The sequence below is a fragment of the Marmota flaviventris genome, chromosome 10 (assembly GCF_047511675.1).
Source record: "Marmota flaviventris isolate mMarFla1 chromosome 10, mMarFla1.hap1, whole genome shotgun sequence".
NCBI classification, from domain to species: domain Eukaryota; kingdom Metazoa; phylum Chordata; class Mammalia; order Rodentia; family Sciuridae; genus Marmota; species Marmota flaviventris.
In genome coordinates, this window is record NC_092507.1 from 124,357,969 (window position 1) to 124,383,392 (window position 25,424).

A 25,424-nucleotide genomic window follows, 5' to 3' on the forward strand; every position below is an offset into this window, starting at 1 on the left:
CACCCCTTTTTAAAAATTTTTAAATTTAGATACAGGTTCTCACTGACTTGCTTAGGGCCTTCCTTGCTAAGTTGCTGAGGCTGGCTTTGAACTCGAAATCCTCCTGCCTCAACCTCCTCAGCTGCTGAGATTATAGGCATGCACCACCACAACACCTGTCTCTTTTCTCAATTTTTACGTAAGGAAATAGAGATACAGATGATTGACTTTCCCTCAGCTACATAGCTAATAAATAGCAGAGCCAGAAACTAAATCCAGGCAGTTAGAATCCAGAAACTTAACTTTTTCTTCCTTTTTTGCAGTACTAGGATTGAACACAGGAGTGCTCTACCACTGAGCTACATCCCCAGTTGCCCCCAAAATCCCCCCTTTTTTTAATTTTGAGAAAGTCTTGCCAAGCTAGACTTAAACTTGTGATTGTCCTACCTCGGCCTCCCAAATTGCTGAGATTACACATCTGAGCCACTGAACCCAGCTCAGAAACTTAACTATCAACCACTACACCAAATAAGGAAACAGAACAATTTAAAATGTTGGTTGTAGAGGTGGGCAGAAAAAGAGAGCTCAGGCAGTGGAGGCCATGACAAAAGCCATTCTCTTTTTTTCATATGAATCCAAAAAAACAAGAGTTGGGAAAGGAGAAAAAGCCCAATGTGGGAGGAATCTAGTTCCTAGAAAAAGACTGAGAAGAGAAGCCGTCATTGTGCAGGTATTCTAAGAATGGTGCTTCTCTGCACAAAATTATGAAGAAGGTTACTTGTATAGTTAGTATCTTACTGAGTGACTGATCTCATGTTCCCCCTTCAGGTCCTCTTTCATCTGGGGCCTGCCCTCAGGGATCTAAGCATGTATTCATCACTATCCTCCCCATCTTCTCTCAGTCCCATCTGCCTGACAATACTTCCCTGAACACTTACCCATTGTTTACCAGACAAGTGTCCTAACAAGTTTGCTATTTCCATTTTCCTATGCAATTCCTCATCCCCTACTTATCCTTCTCTAAGGACCTCAGCCATTCCCTTAAAGCACAGATTCTGTGTTTTCTGAAATAACCTTTAGCAAATCTTCTAGAAAACAGTCTGTTCTAATGGAAGAAAATGGGGAAGAGGGAGTACTCTATTCTGGGCTGACCCTTAATTTAGGAATGATATACACATTTTAATGCAAAACTTATTTCAAAGAACTTCTTGTATTGGAGCTCTTAATTCAAGAGTAACTTTATCCCTCAGGTATGGGAATTTCAAGTGAATTTTAAAAAATGTCATAGTCAACTGGTGAATGAGATTTTTTCATGGCACTTGTTGTGTAACACTCATCCTTCACTGAGACTTAAGCATTAGCCCGATTACCTATGAAGTATTTTAAAACAGATAGCGCAAAAAAAGCACATGAAAAGATGTTCAACATCAGTAGTCACTAGGGAAATGCAAATCCAATAAAAACTATAATGAAAAAACATTGTAAACTTAAAAATTACAATTAAAAAACTGACAATATCACATGTTGGCAAGATGTACAGCTTTCACACACTAGGTGGGAATGTAAAATGGCACAAGCACTTCGTAAAAGAGATTGGCAGATTGGCAGTTATTTTCAAAAGGTAAATGGAAATTTACCATACAATCTAGACATTCCACTCCTGGGTTTTGACTCAGAAATAATGATAATGTGTGTCTGCACAAAAACTTGTACACAAATGTCCATAATAATTTTATATGTAATAACCAAAACCTGGAAACACCCCTAATGTTCATGATCAAGTGAAGAATACACCAATTGTGATAAATCTGTACAATAGAATACTTGGCAATAAAATATAATAAACTCCTGACACACACAACAACATGGATGAATCTCAAAGTAATAACACAGTGAAAGAAACCATGTAGTATTCTGTTTCTATTACTCTAGTGAGATACAAGAGACTAGATAACTTCATAAAGAAAAGAGGTTTATTTAACACAATTTTGAAGGTTCAAGGGTCTGGCACCTGCATTGGCTTGGTTCTGGTGAGGAACTTGTGGCAGAGGGCATCACAATGCTGAGACTGCAATATGAGAGGGCAAGATCACATGGAGAGACATAGGAAGCCAGAGAGAGATTCCAGGTTGGTCTCTCTTAGAGTGATTTGCTCTGATTAAACTAACTCAGGTCTCAGGAAAACTACTTTAATCCCTCTTGAGGCAAAGCCCCAATAACCTAAAGACATTCCACAAGGACCTACCTCTACAAAGTCCCACTGTTTCACCACTGCCATACTAAGGACCAAAGCCTCCAATATATGAACTCTTGGGGACAAGCCACATCCAAACCATACAGCAAAGCCAAACCAAAACAGAGAACATGCTCTATGTTTCTATATATATAAAATCACATAAAATGCAAACTGATCAATAGGTGTTTGAAAATGAATGGAGGCTCACAGGACCTGCAGCTGGGATGGACGCTGCAGGGAAGGATGACTACAGTCACGGTAGGGAGAACAAGCCCCGTTCCCAGCTGCCATTCAAGGATGATCACTGGGGGTCAAGTTGCCATGCTTATGACAGAAAGGTGCCCCAGGTCTGCAGGTACTTCCAGCAGGGCTTCTGCTTCCATGGAGACCAAAGCAGCTGTCAGCACCTGAGGCCACCTAATCCCCCAGAATAGGATCGCTGCCATTCAGAACCACACATCACCCCACCAGAGCCCCAGCTGGAAGGCTCTGCATTTCAGAGCCACCCCATCACCCCCAGGGGCTCCAAGTCCACCTACCTGCCTTCCATGGTTATGGCTGTAGGTTGGGCCTGGGCTGGGACCTGCTGGGACATGGAGCCTGGTCTGCAGGAGGTTAGTGGCAGTTCCAGGAAGCCCATCTCTATCATCTGCTGATGGGCATCACAGCCACTTCCAGTAATCTCAGCCACAGTCTGACTTTGTCTGGGAGCTGACAGCCTTACTTCAGAGCCTGAGCCTTGAGGAGTGGCAGAGAAAGCAGGGCAGTTGGGATGTGGTGTGTGGCATCTGCATGGATAAAGTATGGGACAAGCCAGAAGCTCAGCTGGTGTTTGGCATCCTGCTCAGCTGTACCCATGCTCACTGCCTGGGCTGCCTACATACCTGGCAGAAGAACCTTCAGGACTTCCCACTAGATGTCATCAAGTCAGTGTCATACAGGGCATGTCCCCAGGGCCAAGTTCATTCCAGCTACATGGTTCCCCACAAGCTCTGGGGTGGGGAGAATCAAGAAGGAGCAGCTCAATAGAAATTTCAAGGCTCAGAACAGCCAGATCGGCTGTCGGTTCTTCATGGGGGAGGGGGGGAGGTGAGTGGCCGCTGCCCTTTCAAATCTGACTGCATCTATCTGTACCAGCTTCCAGTGAACCCAAGCCTCTGGTCCTCTTTGACCTAACAGTGTTCAACTGGTTTCTGGGAGTGAGGTACTAGGCCCAGCATTATTCTTAGGGGACACCAAGCCAGAGGAGGATGTGCTTTTCTTTACAGATTATGCCCTGACTCTGGCCCTCTGGGGTTCAGAACTCCTGCTAGATCTCAATAGTTCTTACCATGGCTTTCTGCACCTGGATCAGCTTGTGGAGCTGGGATGAAGAAAATGGGTAGTAGTTCTTTCCCCTGTGGGGTTTGATGATGGGCAAAAGTAGCAAGTGCTTCACCCCTGTGAACTGCAGCAGTGACACAACTAGGGGACACGGGAATGGGGGACAGCTTCTGGGCTGAGGAAGGATTCTCATCTGCTTGCCAGTGTCTTGGTTTTAAACTTTGTTCTTTTTTTTTTTTAAGAGAGAGAGAGAGAATTTTTTAGTATTTATTTTTTTAGTTTTCGGCGGACACAACATCTTTGTTTGTATGTGGTGCTGAGAATTGAACCCGGGCCGCACGCCAGGCGAGCGCACTACCGCTTGAGCCACATCCCCAGCCCTTTTTTTTTTTTTTTTGGTACTGGGAATTGAACTCCAGGGTACTCAATCACTGAGCCATGTCCCCAACCCTATTTTGTATTTTTTACTGAGAGACAGGGTCTCCCTGAAATGATTTAGCACCTCACTTTTGCTGAGGCTGACTTTGAAATTGTGATCCTCCTGCCTCAGCCTCCTGAGCTGCTGGGATTATAGGCATGCACCACCGCACCCCGCTTAACTTTGCTCTTTCATAGGATTTTGGAAGAAAACTAATAAAATGCACCTAAGTTATAAAGAAGAAGAAGGGGGGGGGGCGAGAAAATGAATGGAAGGCAAAAGGAACTTTGGGGAGGGACAGAAATGTTTATTATCTTGATTGTGGCAGTCATTTCACGGATAACCAATGAAATTATACCCTTTAAATATGTATAATCTATCATATATCAAGTATATGAAAATAAAAATGTAATTTTTAAAAAACGGTAGCCCACCTTTCCTTATTCCTTTGGTGGATCAGACAGAAGGCTTAGAAAAGAAATATCTGAACACAGACTTTCTTTCTAGGAAAACAGAGTACAATGATAAGGCAAGGGGAAGAAAGAGAATATTCAATTATTTTTATATTCTCCTCTCTAGTCCTAACATAAGGTCCATATCCCTTTCTCCAGAATGTCATTTAGAAGGTCAGAAACCATGATATTTACCAGTTAAAACACCAACCCTGTGACTTTTGTTTTGGGTACCAGGGACTGAACCCAGAGGTGCTTAAGCACTACTGAGCCACATCCCCAACCCCTTTTTTTTTTATTTGAGACAGGGCCTCTCTAAGTTGCTTCAGGCCTTGCTAAATTGCTGAGGCTGGCTTTGAACTTGCCATCCTCCTCCTACCTCAGCCTTCCAGGTCTATGGGATTACAGGCCTTATCTACTTCCCCCAAAGGCTAACTATGTGACTCTTAATTCTGATTTTTCTACTTCATCAATAGTCAGCAGGTGGCGCTGGTTACTAAAAGTTATTTAGTAGAGCATTGGGACAAGCCTCCAGGAGAAGGATAATTAATTTCTTAAGATTATTTGAGGGCTGGGGTTGAGCACTTGCCTAGCATGTGTGAGGCACTGGGTTTGATCCCCAGCACCACATAAAAATAAATAATGATATTGTGTCCATCTACAAATTAAAAAATATTTAAAAAAAGATTATTTGATACGTTGGCCATTTGAGAGAAAGTATTAATAGGCATTTGATAGAATTGGTGCATAGTAAACTAAATTAATTATTATAACTTCATAAAAAACAAAGGGCTGTTCAAGACATGAAACAATCAAAATTCACTACTTGACATCACACCGAATATTATTTACATAGTGAAAATAATATGAACAGCCACTACTGGCCTAACAAAAACTATGATATAACTCCATTGGGAAGATGAGATAAGGTCAGTGGTAGAACAGTTGCCTGGCATGTAAGAGGCCCTGGACTTGACCCCTAGGATTACCAAAAAAAAAAAAAAAAAAAAGAAGAATTAAAGAAAAAAACAAATGTTAAAATTTCAGTCTATAATCAAAATATGGTAGATATGTCCAATATTCCTAAATTTTTTTTTTAAAGAGGATGGCATAGGTCCGCAATCCCAACTACTCAGGAGTTGAGGCACGAAAATCCCAAGTTCCACACCAGCCTAGACAATTTAACAAGGCCCTAAGGCACCTAGCAAGACCCTGTTTCAAAAAAAAAAAAGAAAGAAAGAAAACTTTTTACTTTGAAATATGAAGCAAACACCATATGAAAAAGCTGAAAGAGAGGTTACTTCTCTATAAGGCATCTCAATCAAATCACTAACCATCATTATCAAATTCAAATAAAATGTCTGAACAAGGGGGAAAAAGCTGAACAAACTAGAAGAGAATCTCAGTAGAAGGGTTTGAGAACTGCATTGTTTTGTATAAACACTTAACATTGTATAATTTTTTATTACTTTATATTATTTTGATAAAAAAGGGGGTGAGGCATTTCTACCTTGGTCTGAACTTTTTAATGTTTTTGTTTGTTCGTTTGTTTAAGTGCTGGGGATCAAACTCAGGGCCTCCCACAACTGCTCTACCACTGAGTGGCATCCCTGATCCTCCCCTAAACTTCTTAAACTTATGTCTACCTCCACCATTTCTCAGATCAACCAAACACCTCCCCCCCCAACTCCACCCAGCTCTTCATAATTTCATGGCAAGTTCCTTCCCTCATTTCTTCTTAAGGAAACAGAGATAATATCCATGGCCCAGCAATTACAATTCTAAAAACCAGTGCCAGAAAACTACCAGAACTAAGGAAGAGGAAAAAGGCAGAACATTAGAAAATAAAAGGCGTTTCTCAATTTTTTTGCCTAATTCCAAACCAAATTATTCACCATCTGCACAACAATTAGTAGGAAGGAATACATTACATATGTTTCCTGAGATAAAACTGGTTATAAATGGAGGGTGGGCTTTGAGAAAGCGAAAGAGAAATCAGGAAGGATAACTAGATTCTGCTTCTACCATCAAAGCTATTGTGGAATCATTCTCTGCTATTGGTTCATGGAATGATTTCCCCAACCCCAACCCCAATCCAAAATGGGAAATGAACTCAGGGGTAAGCAAGTGCTCTCCCACTGAGCTACATCCCTGAATCCCCAGCCCTCTTCTTTTTTCTTTTTCTTTCTTTCTTTCTTTCTTTTTTTTTTTTAATAACAAGCATGAATTTACTGAAGGGACAGGAAAAGGGAAAGGGGACACCCTCAAGGGAGAGAGTGGGTCTTCTCAGAAAGGAAAGGGACCTCCCCAGCCCTTTGTAAATTTTATTTTGAAACTGCTCTTGTTAAGGCATAAGACTAGACTAGAACCAACATTTTATATATATATTTTTCTAGCTATACATGGACATAATATCTTTGTTCATTTATTTTTATGTGGTGCTGAGGATCAAACCCATTGCCTCACATGTGTGAGGCAAGCGCTCTGCCACTGAGCCACAACTCCAGCCCCAGAACAAATGTCTTTAATAGCAAGGGTTTCGTGTGGTTTGTCTTTGATATAGAACTTCTATTCCTACTGTTAAGTAACTATTTATCTATCTATCTATCTATATATATATTTTTTTTTTTTAATTAGGTTAATAAGTCTCTCCATCCTGCCCTCCCACCTCAACTCACTCCAGCCCAAAACTGAAAGGCTCCTTGCTAAAACTACAGCCTCTGAAACAGAAAGTTTCTGTCATGGTTTTATTTTCTCTTTATGGGGCAATGTACTGCCCTCTATCTATCACAACCAAGCCTATAGCCTGGGGTGAATACCAACAGGATTGGAGAGAAAACCACAATCAGGATGAGCAAGGGGGTAGGCTATATAACTAACACATTAGCTGGTCAAACTAAAAATAATTTTATTGATAATTTTGACATTTCTTTAGAATTTTTGAAGCCCCTAAATTATGCCAGGTCATAAGACAAAGATCCTATCTTTGAAGAGTTCAGTTTAATGTGAAGAAACAGGTAAACACATCACTACAAGACAAAATGATCAATATCAATGATAAACAGAAGTGTGTACAACATGCTGTCAGAATACAAAGAAGGTGGGAATTATATGTGCTTGAAGAAATCACAGAAAGCTTTACAAAAGAGAGGATCCCCCCATCCCCACGAGAATCAGAAATGCACTAGTGGAAAGATCTTTGAACCATAAGTCAGATAGGATTTTGTTCAAGCTGCGTGAGTCACTTAAGCATTTGCACTTCTTTCTGCAAACTATCTTGGTCCCTTAGTGAGAATCAAATATTTGTGCAATTGCTTTATAACTGAGAAAAAGAGAGTAAACAAAGAAAGTACTGTAGATTGTTATTCTGGATTTTTTTAAAATAGAAAGCTGTTTTAATATATAGTTTCTTTCTCTCAGTTATGAGTACTATATTTCCTTCATCAGTATCTTCTTATAATTAAGAATCATCTATACCAGTCTTCAGAAAAGCTTGTGTGTTTGAGAAAATTCTTGGACAAAGGATCTTGACAGTACATTAAACCACCCACTGAGTGGCAGGGCTGAGCCAACTGGATTCCTAAACTGATGGAGAAAGAATTTCTCAGAAAAGGGGAAGTTGGGCTGAGTACGCAATGTCCCTCACACTTATAAACATCAACACAGTCCAATTTCCCTTTGTAGAAAAACAAACCATCTTCTCTTACTGCCCCTTAACTCTGATACATAATTGGGCAATTGGCTTTGAAGAGAACTGGTTATACATGTTACCGTATAGTAGAAGGAACTGAAACTGGGGTTTAAAGCCCAACACTGACACAAAACAATTCTAGGTTCTGAGTTAGTGACATACTGTACTCCAAAGACATCTATTAATTTAATGTATATTTACTCTGTGAAATGTACTTTAATAGGTGCTAGAACACAAAAATAAAAAAGGACATAGCTCCTACTCTCTAGGAATTCATTGTCTAGAAAGAAAAGGCAACTTATATGTAAGTGCTATATGAGAAATATAAATAACATGCTATGAAATATTCAAAAAAGATTGAATCAGCCAGACACTGTGGTACACACCTATAATGCCACTTACTCAGGAAGCTGAGACCAGAGTATCACAAGTTCATGCCATTAGACAACATGGATTGGACCTGAGTAACTTAGTGAGACCCTGGCTCAAAATTAAAAATTAAAAGGGGGGGGGGCTGAGGTCGTGGCTCAGTGGTAGAATGCTTGCCTAGCACGTGTGGGGCCCTGGTCCATCCTCAGCACCATATAAAAATAAATAAACAAAAGTATTTGTCCATCTACAACTAAAAAAAAAAAAAAAGATTTGATGGAGGAAAAGTCTTCAGAAGCAGGTATAGGGTTTCTAAAAGCAGAGCTGTGGAAGGAAGGGCAGGTATTCCAGGAAGAGAGAAAAGAATAAGCAAAGACACAAGGGCAGAGAAGGATATATTAGGGGAATACTCAGTACTCAGGTTTGGCTGAGGTATAGGGTACATACATGAGGAAGTAGTAGAAAATGAGGCTGGAAATTTTGGTTGAGGTCATTTTGTGAAGGCTTTAAGTGCCAGGTTGAAGCATTTGAATAGGATTCAGTAAGTAAGGGATTTTGTGGTATCACAGGAGCAGACAGGAATAAAATTGTGTTAGACTAATCTAGGTAGAGTCTATAGATTATAACAGAAAGATTAGTCAAAAGCTATTAAGGTAACCTAGAGGTGGGCACAGTGGTACATGCCTATAATCCCAACAGTCTGGGAGGCTGAGGCAAGAGGATCACAAGTTCAAAGCCAACCTCAGCAATTTAGTGAGGTCCTAAGCAACTCAGACCTTGTCTCAAAATAAAAAATTAAATTAATAAAAAGGGCTGGGGATGTGGCTCAGTGGTTGAGAGCTCCTGGGTTAAATTCTTGGTATCAAAAAGAAAACAAAAGATAATCTAAGCAAAAGTAATAAAAAGTAGTGGTTGTGGAATAAGAAACAGGAGATAGATCCTAGAAAGACCTCCTCTACAAGAAATTGGGGGCTGGGGATGTGGCTCAAGCGATAGGGCACTCAGCTGGCATGTACGGCCCAGGTTCAATCCTCAGCACCACAGACAAACAAAGATGTGTGTACGCCGAAAAATAAAAAATAAATATTAAAAAAAAATTCTCTCTCTCTCTCTCTCTCTTAAAAAAAAAAGAAAGAAATTGGCAGTTGATTGGGTGGGCAAATATCAAAGAGGATGGAATCAAAGGCAATTTCTGGATTTTAACTTGATGACTAGGGGAATTCTATTTTTTTTTTCTTAAAGGAAAAGAAATGAGTTTGAGGACAGGGGAAATATTTGTGAATTAATTACTGGACACATTGAATTTGAGATGCTAGCTGGAACTTTGGAAACAGGCTATAGTACATATTTTAATGTTATTTATACACAGTGATGGGTAAAATGAAGAGTAAAACTTAAAAAAAAAGAAAAGGGGAGGGCTAAGGAGAAGCCCTTGAGAAAAGCTAGGAGGAGGAGGACGAGGTGAAGGAGGGAGAGGAAGGAGGAAGAGTAGAAGAGGAAGGAGAAAACTGCTAGCACAGAAGGAAAGCATGAAGTACAAAAGCAAAGATGTCTGTCTAAATTTTTAAAAGATGGTAGTTTTCAAATTATACAGGAGTAAAAGAGAACAAGGCCAAAAAAAAAAAAAAAAAAAAAAAAAACTCCAAAGTTTGGAGAAAACATTTTAGGGGTAACAGAAGCCAGAGTATAAAAAATAAGTTTAGTCAACAGAGAAAGCTGGTATAGGTTATTCTCGTAGAAATTTGACAATAGTTGACACCATCTCATATGCCTGTAATCCCAGCCTCTGAAGCTGAGGCAGGAGGTGCCCAAGTTCAAAGCTAGCCTCAGTAACTTAGCAAGAACTTTTCTCAAAATAAAAAACAGACCCTTCTGAAGATATAGATCTGTGGAAAGCAACCCTGAATTCAACCATTGTCCCCTGCCCCACACAACCCAAAAGAACCTCAATTAAATCTGAAATGTGGACTTCCAAATGAGGTATTTTTAATACAATAGACCTGCATTACTAGTCCTAATTTCAGTTACCCACCAACAACCATGCTGTGGTCTGAAATAAGTACAGTCACTGGTCAATAGTAGCCTAATGCTGTGGTTATTGTGCCTCTGTCATTCACCCCCCTTCTTCTCAATCATTTAAGCATTGTATCATCTCATCATTACAAGAATGGTGAGTGCCAGCACCATAAGGTATTTTGAAACAGAGAAATATCACTTTCATGTAACTTTTGTCACAGTATATTATCATTCTAATTGTTCTATGTATGATTATTGTTAATCTCTTACTTTACCTAATTTTTTTATTAAACTTTATCATAGGTATGTATAAGAAAAAACAATATATATGGGGTTCAGTATGATCTAGTTTGGCATCCACTTGGGTACTGGAATATATTCCCTCCTTTAACTATAATTAAAGATAAATTTAAACATCAAAGAGCACTCACAAGGCATCCTAGAGACAAGAATTCTAGTACTAAGAATCCAGGCTGGCATGGTGGTACACACCTGTAATCCCAATCGCTTAGGAGGCTGAGGCAGGAGGATCTCAAGTTCAAAGCCAGCCTTAGCAACACGGAGGTGCTAAGCAACTCACTGAGATACTGTCTCTAAATAAAATACAAAATAGGACTGGAGATGTGGCTCAGTGGTAAAGTGCCCCCGAGTCTAATCCCCGGTACTCAAAAAATAAAAATAAAAAAATCAATCCTGGGTTTGAAGAGTAGCTCCACCAGATGCTAGCTGTATCCTAAAACAAGTTACTTAACCAAAATAAGGGAAATGATTTTAAAAACAAAAACAATCTACTAAAATCCCCATTCTCTGAGTCTTGCCCTGAATCCTTTATAAAACCATATGAAGATCAAACAAGATACTACATGTCAAACCACTGAGAGCCAGGACAACACACTAAAAAGAACATAGATGAGGTTGGGGTTGTAGCTCAGTGGTGGAGCACTTGCCTAGCATGTGTGAGATACTGGATTCAATTCTCAGCACCACATAAAATAAAGATCCATCGACAACTAAAAAAATATTTAAAAAAAAAAGGAACATAGAACATACTTTAACTGAACAGACCTGGGTTCAAGATCTTACTCTACTTACAAAATCTGTGACCCCAGGCAAATTACTTCACCATTCTGAGCCTGAATAAATTTATACGGAGTCACAGGGTTATTGTGAGAGTTAAATGAAATAACCTAACTTTAAATATTTTCTGGAACAAAATGATAAATAATTTATAAATAATATTGACATACATAAAGAACTGGGTTCTTTATTGGTGCTCAAAAACGACAATTACTTAAAGTCACTTTTAACTCTAAGATGCTGTACAATTATTAGTGTATTCTTATTTATCTATGATTTGGGGCCATATACACAGTTATAATTTTCAATCCCACATTCTCATTCAAAACTTACTTGAAAGTGTGTAAGGGTAAAGAAAAGTTTAGGAGTGGAGGTGACAGAAGTGATTAAAAGGACAAAGGAAGGGATTTCTTTTGCTTTGGGAACTCAGTCTTTAGATTCCTAAATGTTTGTCAGGCCAGAGGTTAAAGAGAAGAGAAGGCAATCACGGCTTTGTTTCTATCTGCCAACAGGCACTATCCTCCCTGAAAACTTTGGCTCTGTCATCTACAGTAAAGCCAACGAATGACAGTCACCACTTAGTTCCCTATTGGCACTGGGATAAAGAGGGTGAGGAAGGGGCAGGTAAAATATGACCTAACTTTAAAAACTATGGACTGAGCCCTACTTTTCTGTTCCTCCTGGGTCTGTCCTTTTCTTCAAACTCTAGTGTTCGTACCCTGTCTTTAAGATAGGAATTTACAAGATATTTTTCTTTGACTCAAAAACTGAAAAAGAAGAATTAGGAGACAGATTTCTATCAGAATACCAGGTTATAAGGTGAAAGGTTATAAACAACTATATCCAGTAGGCCTCTATTTCAGAACATGCCTTGGCTACAGGCCTGGTAGGCAGGCAGCTGCTGCTGCCAAAGATAAACAGTTTTTTGGCATCCAAGGAAACCCAGGCATAACACAGAGCAAACAAGTGGTCTACACTGAGCTCCATAAAATGGGAACATAAGAAAAAACTAGGACCCAAAGTAGAAACTTAAGAGAGAACTGTTAAAGGATTTTTAGAAACTCAAAAATTCACTACTTCATAGATGTCCCCAAATAAATAAACATCAGGTTTTTTTCCCCTTTTAAGATGTCTCAATCAAAACCACTCTAATCTATTACTAGCTACCTTCCCTCCAAAGTTACATAGTAGTGTATACCTGGTACAGTGGTGTATACCTGTAATCCCAGCAATTTAGGAAGCTGAGGCAGGAGGATCCTAAATGCAAGGACAGCCTGGGCAATTTAATGAGACCCTGTCTCAAAATGGAAAATAAAAAGGGCTGGAGATATAGTTCAGTAGAAGACAGCCCCTGAATTTAATCCCCAATATCTATATAAATAAACAAATAAAATCACTTTAGTGAGAGCCCTACCTTTCCTGCTCATAATAATCAATATTGTTCATCAACTGAAAATACCTCAAGCCTTGCTGGTTAACTGTCTAGAACAAGGTGCCACCACCAACCCATACCATGGGTCAACATATTCCTGGAATTGGGTGCTGCATGTGTTTTCCAACAGATTCTGAGCTTGCTTAATATTAGGGTTGAGTTGTAACTTGTGAGCCTTAGGCTATCAACCCTGGTAGGGTGTATGAGGAAGGAAGAGGGATTCTTAATAGCAATGAATTGCCTTTTTTTTCCGCTGAGAAGGTAGAACTTTTAAGTACTTTTTATTTACGTCACCATCTCAAGTGTAGGGACAGCAAAAGGAATGGGGTAATAACCTCCTGACGGCCCAGTACAGATAAGGAAAGAATCTAGGAATTAAAGGCAAGTGAGTTAGAGCCAGTGTGGCTGTACACACCTGTAATCCCAAATACTTGGGAGGCTGAGACAGCCGAATCACAAGGTTAAAGCCCGTGTGGGCAACTTGGCCTTGATACCCTGACTCAAAACAAAACAAAAACAAAAACGTCGGGGTTGGGGATGTAGCCCAATGGTAAACACTTTCCCTACCCCCATTTCAGTCCCTAATAGCTGAAAGCTAGAACACAAAATTGCTGAGGTGGGGATGGGCCTCAGCAGCAACGTGTTCAGCCTTCATGCGCCGAAGCCCTGGGTTCAATCCCCAGCACTGTGAAAAGGAAAGGGGGGAAGAGCGAGAGAGAGAAGAAAGGGGGATTCGGATTCTGTCTCTGCCGACCAGTTTCCTTATTACATTTCGGAAAACATTCTCGGCAGTCAGCTCCTAAGGCATCAGAGTCAGCAGTTGCTTGGATGAAGCCCACTCAGGAGCAGGGTCCCTTTTGGCTTGAACAGTGCTCTGTGACCCTACCTGCTCTTCCCTTTGGGGGTTCGGATCAGCTTGGGGGGCGGGGGCGTGCGTGGGGAGACTGTCCCTTCACACAGGTGTACGGCGTGTTTCCCAGGAGACCTCAGTGACCACCAGGAGAAGCAACCTGAAGGCTGAGAGGGTGGGACACACGCACACTGGCCACCGCACACTGGCCGTAGCGGGCGGGGAAGGGGAGGAAGGCAGGAGGACAGAGGCACGGGCGAGGCTTCCTTTCCCTCATGAAACCCCTTCTCTTTCCTTCCTGGAGAAGCAGGAGGGAGGCCCTGGGCCAAGCGGGGGACACCGTGTCCCCGACTTCTCAGGCAGATGCGGGGACAACAACAGGATGTGGGCGCTCCTGGCCGTTTCCGTCCCTCGGTTGGGGGGGGGGCGGAGGGGCTCAGGTGCGGCAGGCCTCCTGGGGACCGGCCTCCCCGTGCTCCGGGAGCCAGGGTGGGCGAGCCGGGCACCAGCGGCCGCCTCTCACAGGCACACTCTCCTTTACCTGGAGAAACAGGAACAGCGCCCCGAGCCCGGGCGCCCCGAGGGCAGCGCGGCTCCTGGGCGCGCCTCCTCGGCCGGCTTCCCCCGCCCCCGCGGGCGGCGCACTCGCCCCACCACCGCTCCCCCCCGCAGCAGCACACCGTGTCCACGCGCCGCCGGGCCTGGCTGATTGGCCGAGCTCCCGGTAAACAAGGAGCAGGCAGCCAATGGGAGGGCTGTGCACGAGGGCAGCACGAGCCTCCAGGCTCGCGCTCGCGTGGCCCCGCGGGCTCGCGCCCCTATATAAAGCCGTTTCCGGCTCGGGCTGCAAACTCTCTTCTGCGTTCCCTGTGGGCTCGCTTCAGCCTCCTGCCGCGCTCGGGAGCTCCTCCTTGGCCGCTGGAGGAAAGGAAGGAAGGAGTTGGCACTGCCAGCAACTTGAAAATTTTAGGCACCTTCTCGAGAACTTAAAAATCCCTTTGTGGGCTTTTTTAAATTTTGTTTTTAAAGCCCAACCTGATAAGGACACCCCCATTCCTTAGGAAGACTGAAGTTTCCTGTAAAGTGCCCTATTGGATTTAGGGTCTTCTGTTTTTTTTTTTTTTTTTTTTTTTTCCTCTTCCCTTCGTTTTTGACACTTGAGCCAACTCAGCCCAATCATGGTGATGTTCAAGAAGATCAAGTCTTTTGAAGTGCTCTTTAACGACCCTGAAAAAGTGTACGGCAGTGGGGAGAAGGTGACTGGCCGGGTGACGGTGGAAGTGTGTGAAGTGACTCGAGTCAAAGCCGTCCGGATCCTGGCTTGCGGAGTGGCAAAAGTCCTCTGGATGCAGGGATCCCAGCAATGCAAACAGACCTTGGACTACCTCCGCTACGAAGACACACTTCTCTTGGAAGACCAGCCCACAGGTAGATGGCCCAGTTCTTTGTTGGAGGGTGAAAGCTGATTAGAGATTGCAAAGGAATTCATATTAAAATTTTTAAGTTGCTCAGTTTGAGTGGTTTGAATTAAGTATTGCTTTTTCTGTTTAAGTTTCAATTTGCAAACGTGTTCCTACCCTCCAAAAGGGGTGATCTGTACAATCTCTTACGTGTTGGGTCCTAAAGATGATCTTGAGGGATCTGAATATATAGATTGTTCATTCTTTGATTCCTGGGGTAACCATCCTGGGTGAGCCTTTCAGCACTGCAGAGCTTTGCAACTTTCTTTGCAAGAAAATGCATCAGAATCTTTCACTTAAGATTGTAAGGGATGAAAATGGGGGTGTTAAAATATCCTTGCATGCTGCCCAAGCATTCCTCATCACACAAACGCTTTTTAAGTGTAACAAGAAACCTAATGGAACTTTGCGTTCTTTCTCTTTCTTCAGGTGAGAATGAGATGGTGATCATGAGACCTGGGAACAAATATGAGTACAAATTCGGCTTTGAGCTTCCTCAAGGGTAGGTATCAGTTAAATGCATTTTGGACTCTCCATGTCTTAAAAAAAAAAAAAAATCTCGTGATCACTTACTGTTCTTGGAGAGCATTTTAAAATTGTTTCCTTTTTTTGTTTTGTTTTGACATAGGCCTCTGGGGACATCTTTCAAAGGAAAATATGGTTGTGTAGACTACTGGGTGAAGGCTTTTCTTGATCGCCCCAGCCAGCCAACTCAAGAGACGAAGAAAAACTTTGAAGTGATGGATCTAGTGGATGTCAATACCCCTGATTTAATGGTGAGGTTCATTTTTAATATTCTATTCTCCTTGGTCACAGGATGGTAAATTAGGTATTTTAGGCATTACATTGAATCACTTCAAAACACTTTTTCCCTTTGTACATAGGCACCCGTATCTGCTAAAAAGGAGAAAAAAGTTTCCTGCATGTTCATTCCTGATGGGCGAGTGTCTGTTTCTGCTCGAATTGACAGAAAAGGATTCTGTGAAGGTAAAAACCTAATTTTAAAATGGTGGACAAATATAACAAGAAATGTGGGTTTGGGTCTGAGAACTTGGGATGGGGCAAAGGAGATATCATTAACTGTACTGAGTATCAATTAATATGTTTTTGTCTTTTTCATTGCTAGGTGATGACATTTCCATCCATGCTGACTTTGAGAATACTTGTTCCCGCATTGTAGTCCCCAAAGCGGCCATTGTGGCCCGCCACACTTACCTTGCTAATGGCCAGACCAAGGTGCTGACTCAGAAGTTGTCATCGGTCAGAGGCAATCATATTATCTCAGGAGCATGTGCATCATGGCGTGGCAAGAGCCTTCGGGTGCAAAAGATCAGGCCATCCATCCTGGGCTGCAACATCCTTCGAGTTGAATATTTCTTACTGGTGAGTGGGTCGGGGGTAGCTCTGCCACGGTAATTGCTCATCTGTCACAACAGTGGTGTTCTCTCCAGACTTCTCATCTAACATACTGTCATCTTTCTTTCTAGATCTATGTTAGTGTACCAGGCTCCAAGAAAGTCATCCTTGACCTACCCCTGGTAATCGGCAGCAGGTCAGGTCTAAGCAGCAGGACATCGAGCATGGCCAGCCAAACCAGCTCTGAAATGAGTTGGGTTGATTTAAACATCCCTGATACCCCAGAAGGTGAGCCAGACCTGATGTCTTTTCTTCCCTCTGGCCTTGTAAGTTTGTGATGATATGGCATTTCTTGGCTAGGCTTCTTATTCCCCTATTTTCTCTTTATAGCTCCTCCTTGCTACATGGATATCATTCCTGAAGATCACAGATTGGAGAGCCCTACAACTCCTCTGCTAGATGATGTAGATGGCTCTCAAGACAGCCCTATCTTTATGTATGCTCCTGAGTTCCAGTTCATGCCACCACCCACATACACTGAGGTGAGAATTGTCATTTTTTCTGTTAACATTTGTCCTAAGCCTTCCATAGGAAGTTGACTTGGAGAGATTGCTAAATAGATTCTTGCTCTAGTTCTTACCCAAATTAAAATAGTCTCTTCTTTCTTCCTCTCAGGTGGATCCTTGCATCCTCAACAACAATGTGCAGTGAGCATATGGGAGAAAAGAAGCAGCGGGACCTACTTGTTTCTTTCCACCTCTCTTCCTGGACTCTCACTTTTTTAGAGACTAAATAGTCTCCACAGTGAGGTGTGGATCCACCCCAGCCTCTGACTCCCCAAAGTAGGAGGTGATCAGCAGGCAATCTTCAGGCCTCAAATGGTGCGAACTCGTCCTCCACCAGCGCCAATGTTGTGATATGGGAGTGTTTGCTAGATGGGTTTGGAAAAATTCAGGCCCATCCGATTTTTCAGATCTCCTTGAAAACTGAGGCATTTTCAGTAGTTTTGAGTTTCGAGATAGAAATGGCCTTATGGTATGGTCTTCCCAAGGTTTATCGAAGGGAGTTACAGATTTATAACAACTTCAAATCTTGAACTGCTGTTCCACATGGAACCAGAGCCAATTTAGCACACTAGGAAAAGGAAAACCATGGCCAAAACTTGGGGAAAAGAAAGTTCTTAAAACTGGTGTTCTCTGTTTTGTACCCTTATAAACGAAAAACTCTCCAGGGCTGAATTGGTTTGGGTTTCAGAGAGGTGCTTCCTCCCCATGAATTATAGGAAAACTGCTTTGAGGTGTCTTTGCTTAAAATGAACTTTAACTTTGCTTAAAGCAGTAGTAACTGTGCCCCACCAAAGGTCTTAAAAGCCATTGTTAGAGCCTGTTGCACTGGTGTTCTCCTGTTGAAATGTATTCATGCAGGAGAATCTGTTTTTCTTTTTATACGACTCCTTGGAATTGATTCTGAGGTGATGTTCTTAGCACTTTAGTTCCTGTCAGGTTTTGTTTTTGTTTGTTTTCTCTCTCTCTGTCTCAAATGTAAGCTACTGGTCTACTATGTCTTTAGGGGTAAGCATAATGACACACTCAAAAAAAAGTGTTAGTATTATTACTTTTGAGACTTTGTCCCAGTGTTTGGAATTACGTGATTCTGACACTCTAATTGTATGAATGAGTTGCTGCTCTCGGCCTTGCTCACTGTGACTAAACTTGGAGGGACTCTGCATCTAAAAGCCTCAGGACTGTGATCAGAGCCTCCTAACACTGCCATGAGAAGCTCTGGCAAGTCCTTCCGCCCAGCCTTAGGAGGAAGGGAAGTCAGCCCCTCTCACTGCAGCCACTAGCACTTGGCCAGTCACCCTCAGCCACAGCACTTTGTCCAGCTGTCCTGTGTCAGAGCACTGAGCTCCACCCTCTTCTGAGAATTACTGCAGCCAGAAACTATGTGGGCTAAAGGTGATTTCAGTTTTTTGTATTTTAATTGTGTATCTTTTTGTATGATAAAAACTATATTTTGTACTTAACCAGATATATTTTCACCCCAGAGGGGGTATTCTTTGTTTAAAAAAAAAAATAAAAGTTTTTAATTGCAGTTTTTTTCCTGTCTCTTGTCTGTTGAGGTGGCATTGGAAAGTTGTTAGAAAAAAGGTATTCCTAAAGAAACTTCTCTTCCTCACAATTCATACTACTAAAAACATTGTGGAAAGAACACTCCCTATTCTAAAAAACAGAGTACAGGTAGGAGGGAAGCAGGAAGGGATTTGAGCTAGTTTAGTCTGTTTTCCAATTCACTAAAGAATTGCAGTGGAATCTTCTAGTTATCTAGGCTAGTTTTTCACATCCATAGGTAACCATAAAATTCCTCCACTTTTGGAGTACATGAATTTTAAACAGAGAGGGGATTTGAAAGGGAAGGGATGAGGTTTGCTTTTTCATAATTTACTTTGCATGACAGAAGTTCTTCCCAGTATAAATGTAGTTTACATGCTCATAAAGAAGAACCTTTATTCAGAACTTGAGAGTTTAAGACCTATGAGTATCACACTCTTTGGAAGCAGCTTTTTTTTTTTTTTTTTTAATTGCTAGCACAGTTCTTATCCAAGCACATACTCATAACTCAGAAAATGTTTGCTAAATTTTAACCCCACCCTTAGAATGTTTCAGTAATCCCTATTTATTTCACATATTTTTAATAATAGATTAAATTTCACCACTAATTGAAATGATTTTTATTATTCTCAAAGGAGTGACAGGTGAGAAACTGAGATGGCAGGGGTCAATACACAGTACTTTCTGATTTTTTGGTTCATTTAAATCTTAAGACAGATTCATTTTTTAATGTTTTTTTAGTTATTTATACACGGCCCCAGATTCAGTCTTGGTCCATACTTGGGGGTTGGCTTTTCTTTGGATCTCCACACACCAATTCCAAAGAGGTTCCTAGAAGTTCTGTATTTAAAATCAGGGGCTGGGTTGTGGCGCGCTCACCTAGCATGTGCAAGGCTCTGGGTTCAATCCTTAGCACCACATAAAAATAAGTAAGTAAAGATATGTGTCCAACTACAACTAAAAAATATATATATATAAAGCATATATATAAAGCTATTGGGGTTGGGGTTGTGGCTCAGCGGTAGAATACTCACCTTCTACATGCAGGGCTCTGGATTTGATCCTCAGCACCATGTAAAAATAAATAAACGAAATAGAGGTATTAGGTCCAACTAAAATAAATATTTTTTAAAAGGTATTAAAAATAATGTGAATTGAATAGAAAATGAAATTGAAAAAATATTTTTTTCACTTCAATCTTTTTTTTTTTAATCTTTCTTTCTCCATAGCTCTTTTGCTTTCTTCTCTTGGCTTGCTCCCTCCTTTTGAAACAGGATTGAACTAAGGATGCTTTACCACTGAGCTATACCCCAGCCCTATTTTGTGTGTGTGTGTGTGTGTGTGTGTGTGTGTGTGTGTGTGTCCGGTCTCTCTAAGGCTGGCTTGAACTTTCAGTCCTCCTGACATAGCCTCCTGAATCTGGGTTTGCAGATGAATGCCACCTTTCCTGGCTAGCCATCTGTTTTTCATTACCATTGTGTCAATCTAGAGCTCTCCCTGTTGTCAGGGTGACTCTCACCTGAACTCCTCCCCCTCTTTTTCACCTGTTTAAAAATTTAGTGGCTCCTCCCCTTTTGAATCTGTGATCAGGAAACTAGGTCAAAGTTGATGGAAAAGTTTTTTCTGCAGCTTGTTTTCCAGGGACTAGGAGGGTGGAGCAAGGACTAGAGCCGACCAGAGAGCAAGACAAAGGGATAAAGAGGCCCAGGCGCTCTAGGCAAGCGGCTTGTGCACACAGTCTGGCTACCGGTGCAGAGAAGCAGCCTGTGCACACAGTCTGGCTACCGGTGCAGACAAGCAGCCTGTGCACACAGTCTGGCTACCGGTGCAGACAAGCAGCCTGTGCACACAGTCTGGCTACCGGTGCAGACAAGCAGCCTGTGCACACAGTCTGGCTACCGGTGCAGACAAGCAGCCTGTGCACACAGTCTGGCTACCGGTGCAGACAAGCAGCCTGTGCACACAGTCTGGCTACCGGTGCAGAGAAGCAGCCTGTGCACACAGTCTGGCTACCGGTGCAGAGAAGCAGCCTGTGCACACAGTCTGGCTACCGGTGCAGAGAAGCAGCCTGTGCACACAGTCTGGCTACTGGTGCAGACAAGCAGCTTGTGCACACAGTCTGGCTACAGGCAGGGAGAAGATAGACAATCTACACCCGAGGCCTCTTAGAGATTGGGTCCTGAAAGGGCCAGAACATATGCATCTCCTCCTGATACCCTAAAATCCCTAATTCAGCACTGTCTTAAAAAATTATCTGTATGATGGACACGTTCTGCGTCTGTGTTGTCCAGTATAGCCACTAGCCACACGTGGCAATTGAACTCTGAAATGTGGCTACTGTGGCGATGATCTGAATTTTAATTTTTTTCAATGTAGCTTCATGTGACTAGTGACTCTATATTCAGCAGCACAGCAAAATCTGAGGAAGGAAGTAGCTAGAACTGCTCCCTTAGAGGAAACCCTCCCTCCCTTACAGCACAAAGGCCCCTCTCTACTTCCTTTGGCCTTCTCTGTACAATCTCTACCTCAGCCAGGCCATTTTCTGCAGGGGGTAACTTGTACACTTCCCTGGGTGTCAGCCCAGCATTGGAATGGGTGGTTAGGGGCTCTTCCCATGTTCTCTCACATGCTGTTTATTTGTTTCAGCAGTGAGTGAACTCAGGGGTGGTCAACCATTGAGCTATGCCCTCGGCACACAAATCCCCACCCCCGTTTTTTGTTTGGGGCCGTGGGGGGGTACCAGAGATTGAACTCGGTCCCCTCTTCTTTTGAGATAGGGTCTTACTAAGTTGTTGAGACAGGCCACTGTGCCCAGCTCTGCCTTCAAATTTTTTAAAGAGCTGTAACCTACACATACAGCCATTAGAGGAGATTTAGTTCTGAATATTATGTATTCATCAGGTCCAGTCTAGTATAGGAAGATCTGAGAAAAGTCAGAAAGAAAATCATCTAAAGTAAGAAAAAGCTAAAGAAAATGAAAATCGTAAGAAAGAAGCACGTACTTCCTGACCAGGGTCTTTGTCTCCCATGGCTACTTTGAACAAACTGGAAATACAAGAATCTAATTTGGTTGGGGCACTGAGGAGGCAAAGTGTGGAGAGAGGATGTGACTAAGGATATGGTCAGTAAAAACCATCATATAGAAGTTGATTTTGTGGAGTAGGGTGAAGAAGAGGATCTTTTCACAATTCTTTCAATAGTCTACAGACCCCTCCTAGAATTATTTTCCTGGACCACATTGAGGTGATAGAATGCATAAAGTAGACATGGAATACTTTACTGATCCTCCAAAGGCCCCAGTCCCTGTCCTAAAAACCCATGACCACAATAGTTACAAAATGGGAGATCAAAAGATTTTTCTGTTCTCCATCCACCTCCATTTTCTTTTTCTTTTTTGGGGGGTGGGGTGGGGTGGGGTACTGGGGATTGAACTCAGGGGCACTCAACCACTGAGCCACATCCCAGCCCTATTTTGTATTTTATTTAGAGATGGGGTCTCACTGAGTTGCTTAGTGCCTTGCCATTGCTGAGGTTGGCTTTGAACTCACGATCCTCCTGCCTCAGCCTCCCAAGCTGCTGGGATGACAGGCAAGCGCCAACGCCCCGCCTCCACTTCCATTTTCTAAACTGAAAGTTTCCTCTCAGTGATGGCTACAGATCCAGGGTTGCAGATCCTGGTCCAATAGGTGAGTCTAGAACCTGGAAAAGGTTCAGGGATTAGGCCTCCTAACTATTCAGAAGAAATAGTAGGTAAGCATGTGGACCCCAGAGCCAAACTTTCTAAAATCAAATTCTGCTTCTACCACTTGACCAGCTTTGTGACCTTAAGCACCTTGTTTAACCTCTCTATGCTACAGTTCATTTGTAAAATGGGGGATTAAATAACCATGTTTACCTCAGAACACTGTTGAAAGGATTAAAAAAGTATGCGTTATAAGGTCCTTGCTTAGCATCTCCACGCCATCTTAAGTGACAGCTGCCATTTTAAGGAAAAAGTTTCACTTTCCAGCCCAAAGGCGTTTCTGAGAAAGGCCAACCACTCCCTCATACCAACACAACCCTTACCACCCATATTAGGGCCTGCCCAGCTCTGATTCCTGAGCCTCCCTATAAAAATCCAGAACCCAAGCCTGCGCTGCCTCTCTCTCCTGTAGAAAGATGGCCTTCATTTGTCAGCTCTGAGGAACAGACTCTCTCTTGTGTCTCTGCCTGGTCTCCATCTTTCATTTCTCACTTACCATCTCTCGTTCCTCACTTTCCCCTCACACATGAGCAGTATTAGCACGATGTCAATTAAGTGTTTTTTATCTAAAATAAAAGAGGATTTCCTTCCCCTCTGGGGGCAGCAACACAGGGTACAGGAGCTGACTTGCCTGGAGTTCAGGTGGCAGGGGGGCGGCAGGGCACCGTGGGGACTCCCACCCACCCTGGCGCTGACTGGGCCCTGTATATCCCGCCCCCCACACCAGCATCTCATAATAGAGCTCTGGGAGCACTAAAACTTTCTCTTTCATATTTCTATTATGCTTTATAGGTCTGTCACCCTCTGGAAATTAACTGGAAAAAATTTTTTTTGCAGTACTAGAAATTTGAACCTAAAAGAGCACTCCACCTCTGAATTATATCCCCAGCGTTTTTTTGTCGTTTTTGTTTTGTTTTGTTTTTTGCTTGGAGACAGGGTCTCACCAAGTAGCCCCAGCCTGGCCTGAGAGTGTGATCCCCTGCCTCAGGCTACCAAGTAGCTGGGATTCCAGGAGTGTGCCACCGCACCCTGCTTGAACCTTCTTAACTCTTCAGTGCACAGCCGAGGGGAAAACTTCCCACCGTTTGAGGTGATAAGCTGAGGAATAGAGAATACTGGGCATACAATGCAATGCTGCAGTAACTCTTAGATTCCTTATTTGAACATATTACACGTCTTTGATCTTTTTTCCTGAAGTGGCCTAGACTGCTTAGCACAAAGGTCGGCAGCAGCAAGACCATCGATGAGCTATTTCACACTGTTTCTATTCAATCCTGACCTTTCCCTTGGCTTGACCCTTTCCCGCCCTCTGCTGGACCTGTTATGTAAAGAGAAAAGAATGAGCAGACTGGAAGGCTGAGATTCTTCTGACTACCAATTGATTGGCCATCTCCAGGCAACAGAGTGGTGGGAGAAGGAGGAAGATGGGAGGTCATGGGGACAGGGTTGTGAATTCCACGTGCCCTGAGACCTGGGATGTCGAGCAAGTTTCATTCTCAGTCCTTTTTGGGTGATGGAGCTGCTGACTAGATCTCTCCAAGTCAATCAAATGGTCAGTAAACAGGTTCTTGGAAATATCTGGCGAGGTGCTCAGCCTGGGTATTTTTATCCTCCTGGACAGATGGTCAAAGAAAGGATTTCAGTTGCTGGGAGGGGAAGGAGAGTTTAGGGGCATGAAAATTGTGATTCCCTTATATGGTTCTATGACTAAAGACCCCTCTTTTCCACCTCACCTGTCTAATTCCCACTTCCTCCTTCATCCACCCAGACTCATGGTTAATCATTTGTCCCTTCTTCTGTTTCTATTCCTGGTCTTTCAGGTTTGCCTCACCTCTCAGTTGCAGAAACTTTGCGAGACAGTGGTTGGGTAGGGACCAGTGTTTCCTGTCCTCCCGGGAGGCTTCTCTGCAGTCCTCCCTCCTCAGGCTGTCCTGCAGGAGGGCTCCAAACTCTCCTGCAACTTCATGCACCCCACTGGTCCCAACCCTCAGGAACATAATCTAAGACCTTGGAAACATAGGTCTGGGCTTCATATAACTTTGGAAAGTAGAAGAAATGTTTGTGGAGGTCAGAGGGGTTCAAAATGGTGACAGAGTCTGACCAGGCACATTTTTCTATCTCTAGTTTTGGCAAACTTTGTCACCTAGGGGTTGGAAGGGCTAGGACAGAGACAGCTCATTGGCGAGGCTGTGAGTTCCGTTTCACTGTCAGGGAGGTCTGCACGTTAGGGAGGAGGTAGGGAAGAAGTGATAAGTTACCAGAGTTCCTCATTTGGGGCTTCATCTTTCTTTGGCCTTCTCTCCAAACTTTTCTTCCCTTATTTTTTCCTATAGCTCAGCTTCTCTGATATAATCCACGCTGCTTTGTGGGTGGGGAAGGCTATTCCTGACATAGACACTCCAAGGTTAATGGGAACCCAGTGGGGAGGTAGAAGTAGGGAAGAGAGATTGCCCTGTGGTTCATGTCGCTCCTCCTGTCTTGATTTTAGCTGAGGTTGATGAACTGAAACACAGCCGGAGGAAACTCTGAGCCAGAGGCAAACTGAAGTTTTACAGGCTGCACCAGCTTGCAAACATTTAGACACGATGCAGTTTCTTTCTAAAAATTTAAATTGGTTGTGAACCTTTAGAAACCAGATTTCAGGGATGGCAATTGAGCTCAGTGGTGGAATGTCTGCCTAGCATGCACAAAAGCATTCAATCCCTTGCACTGTCAAGAAACAATATAACCAAAACAGATTCCACTCAAACCTACTGTCAAACTTCTCATTAAAAGCCTCCATGTTTGGTAATACTGAGTCACATTCGTTCATTGCATCGATCCAGGAAAATTCTGATTAGCCAGTTCTCACCTCCCTCTGTGGCATCACCCTACCCAATTCATCTCTTCATACCTGCCCTCTGTCTGCTGTT

The 25,424-nt window shown here is 42.7% G+C and overlaps 1 protein-coding gene and 1 long non-coding RNA gene across 7 annotated transcripts; one reads left to right on the plus strand and one right to left on the minus strand.

Moving 5' to 3' along the window:
* Window positions 1-1,930: 1,930 nt before the first annotated feature.
* Window positions 1,931-14,490, minus strand: LOC114108542 (uncharacterized). 6 transcript variants are annotated; one of them, XR_011708982.1, is made up of 5 exons: window positions 14,385-14,490; window positions 3,546-3,764; window positions 3,100-3,207; window positions 2,755-3,003; window positions 1,931-2,632 (listed from the first exon to the last, which is right to left on the minus strand). It is a non-coding gene; the product is annotated as an uncharacterized lncRNA (long non-coding RNA). The 6 variants fall into 6 exon arrangements; XR_011708983.1 differs by lacking the exon at window positions 14,385-14,490 and adding an exon at window positions 13,880-14,009; XR_003585494.3 differs by lacking the exon at window positions 3,546-3,764 and having other exon boundaries at window positions 1,931-2,047.
* A 197-nt stretch (window positions 14,491-14,687) lies between these two features.
* Txnip (thioredoxin interacting protein) lies at window positions 14,688-18,753 on the plus strand. The gene is made up of 8 exons (XM_027956152.2): window positions 14,688-15,271; window positions 15,733-15,805; window positions 15,932-16,079; window positions 16,188-16,290; window positions 16,430-16,686; window positions 16,791-16,947; window positions 17,050-17,201; window positions 17,335-18,753. The coding sequence occupies exons 1-8, from the start codon at window positions 15,022-15,024 to the stop codon at window positions 17,368-17,370; spliced, it is 1,176 nt and encodes a 391-aa protein (XP_027811953.1). The 5' UTR covers window positions 14,688-15,021; the 3' UTR covers window positions 17,371-18,753.
* Window positions 18,754-25,424: the final 6,671 nt, after the last annotated feature.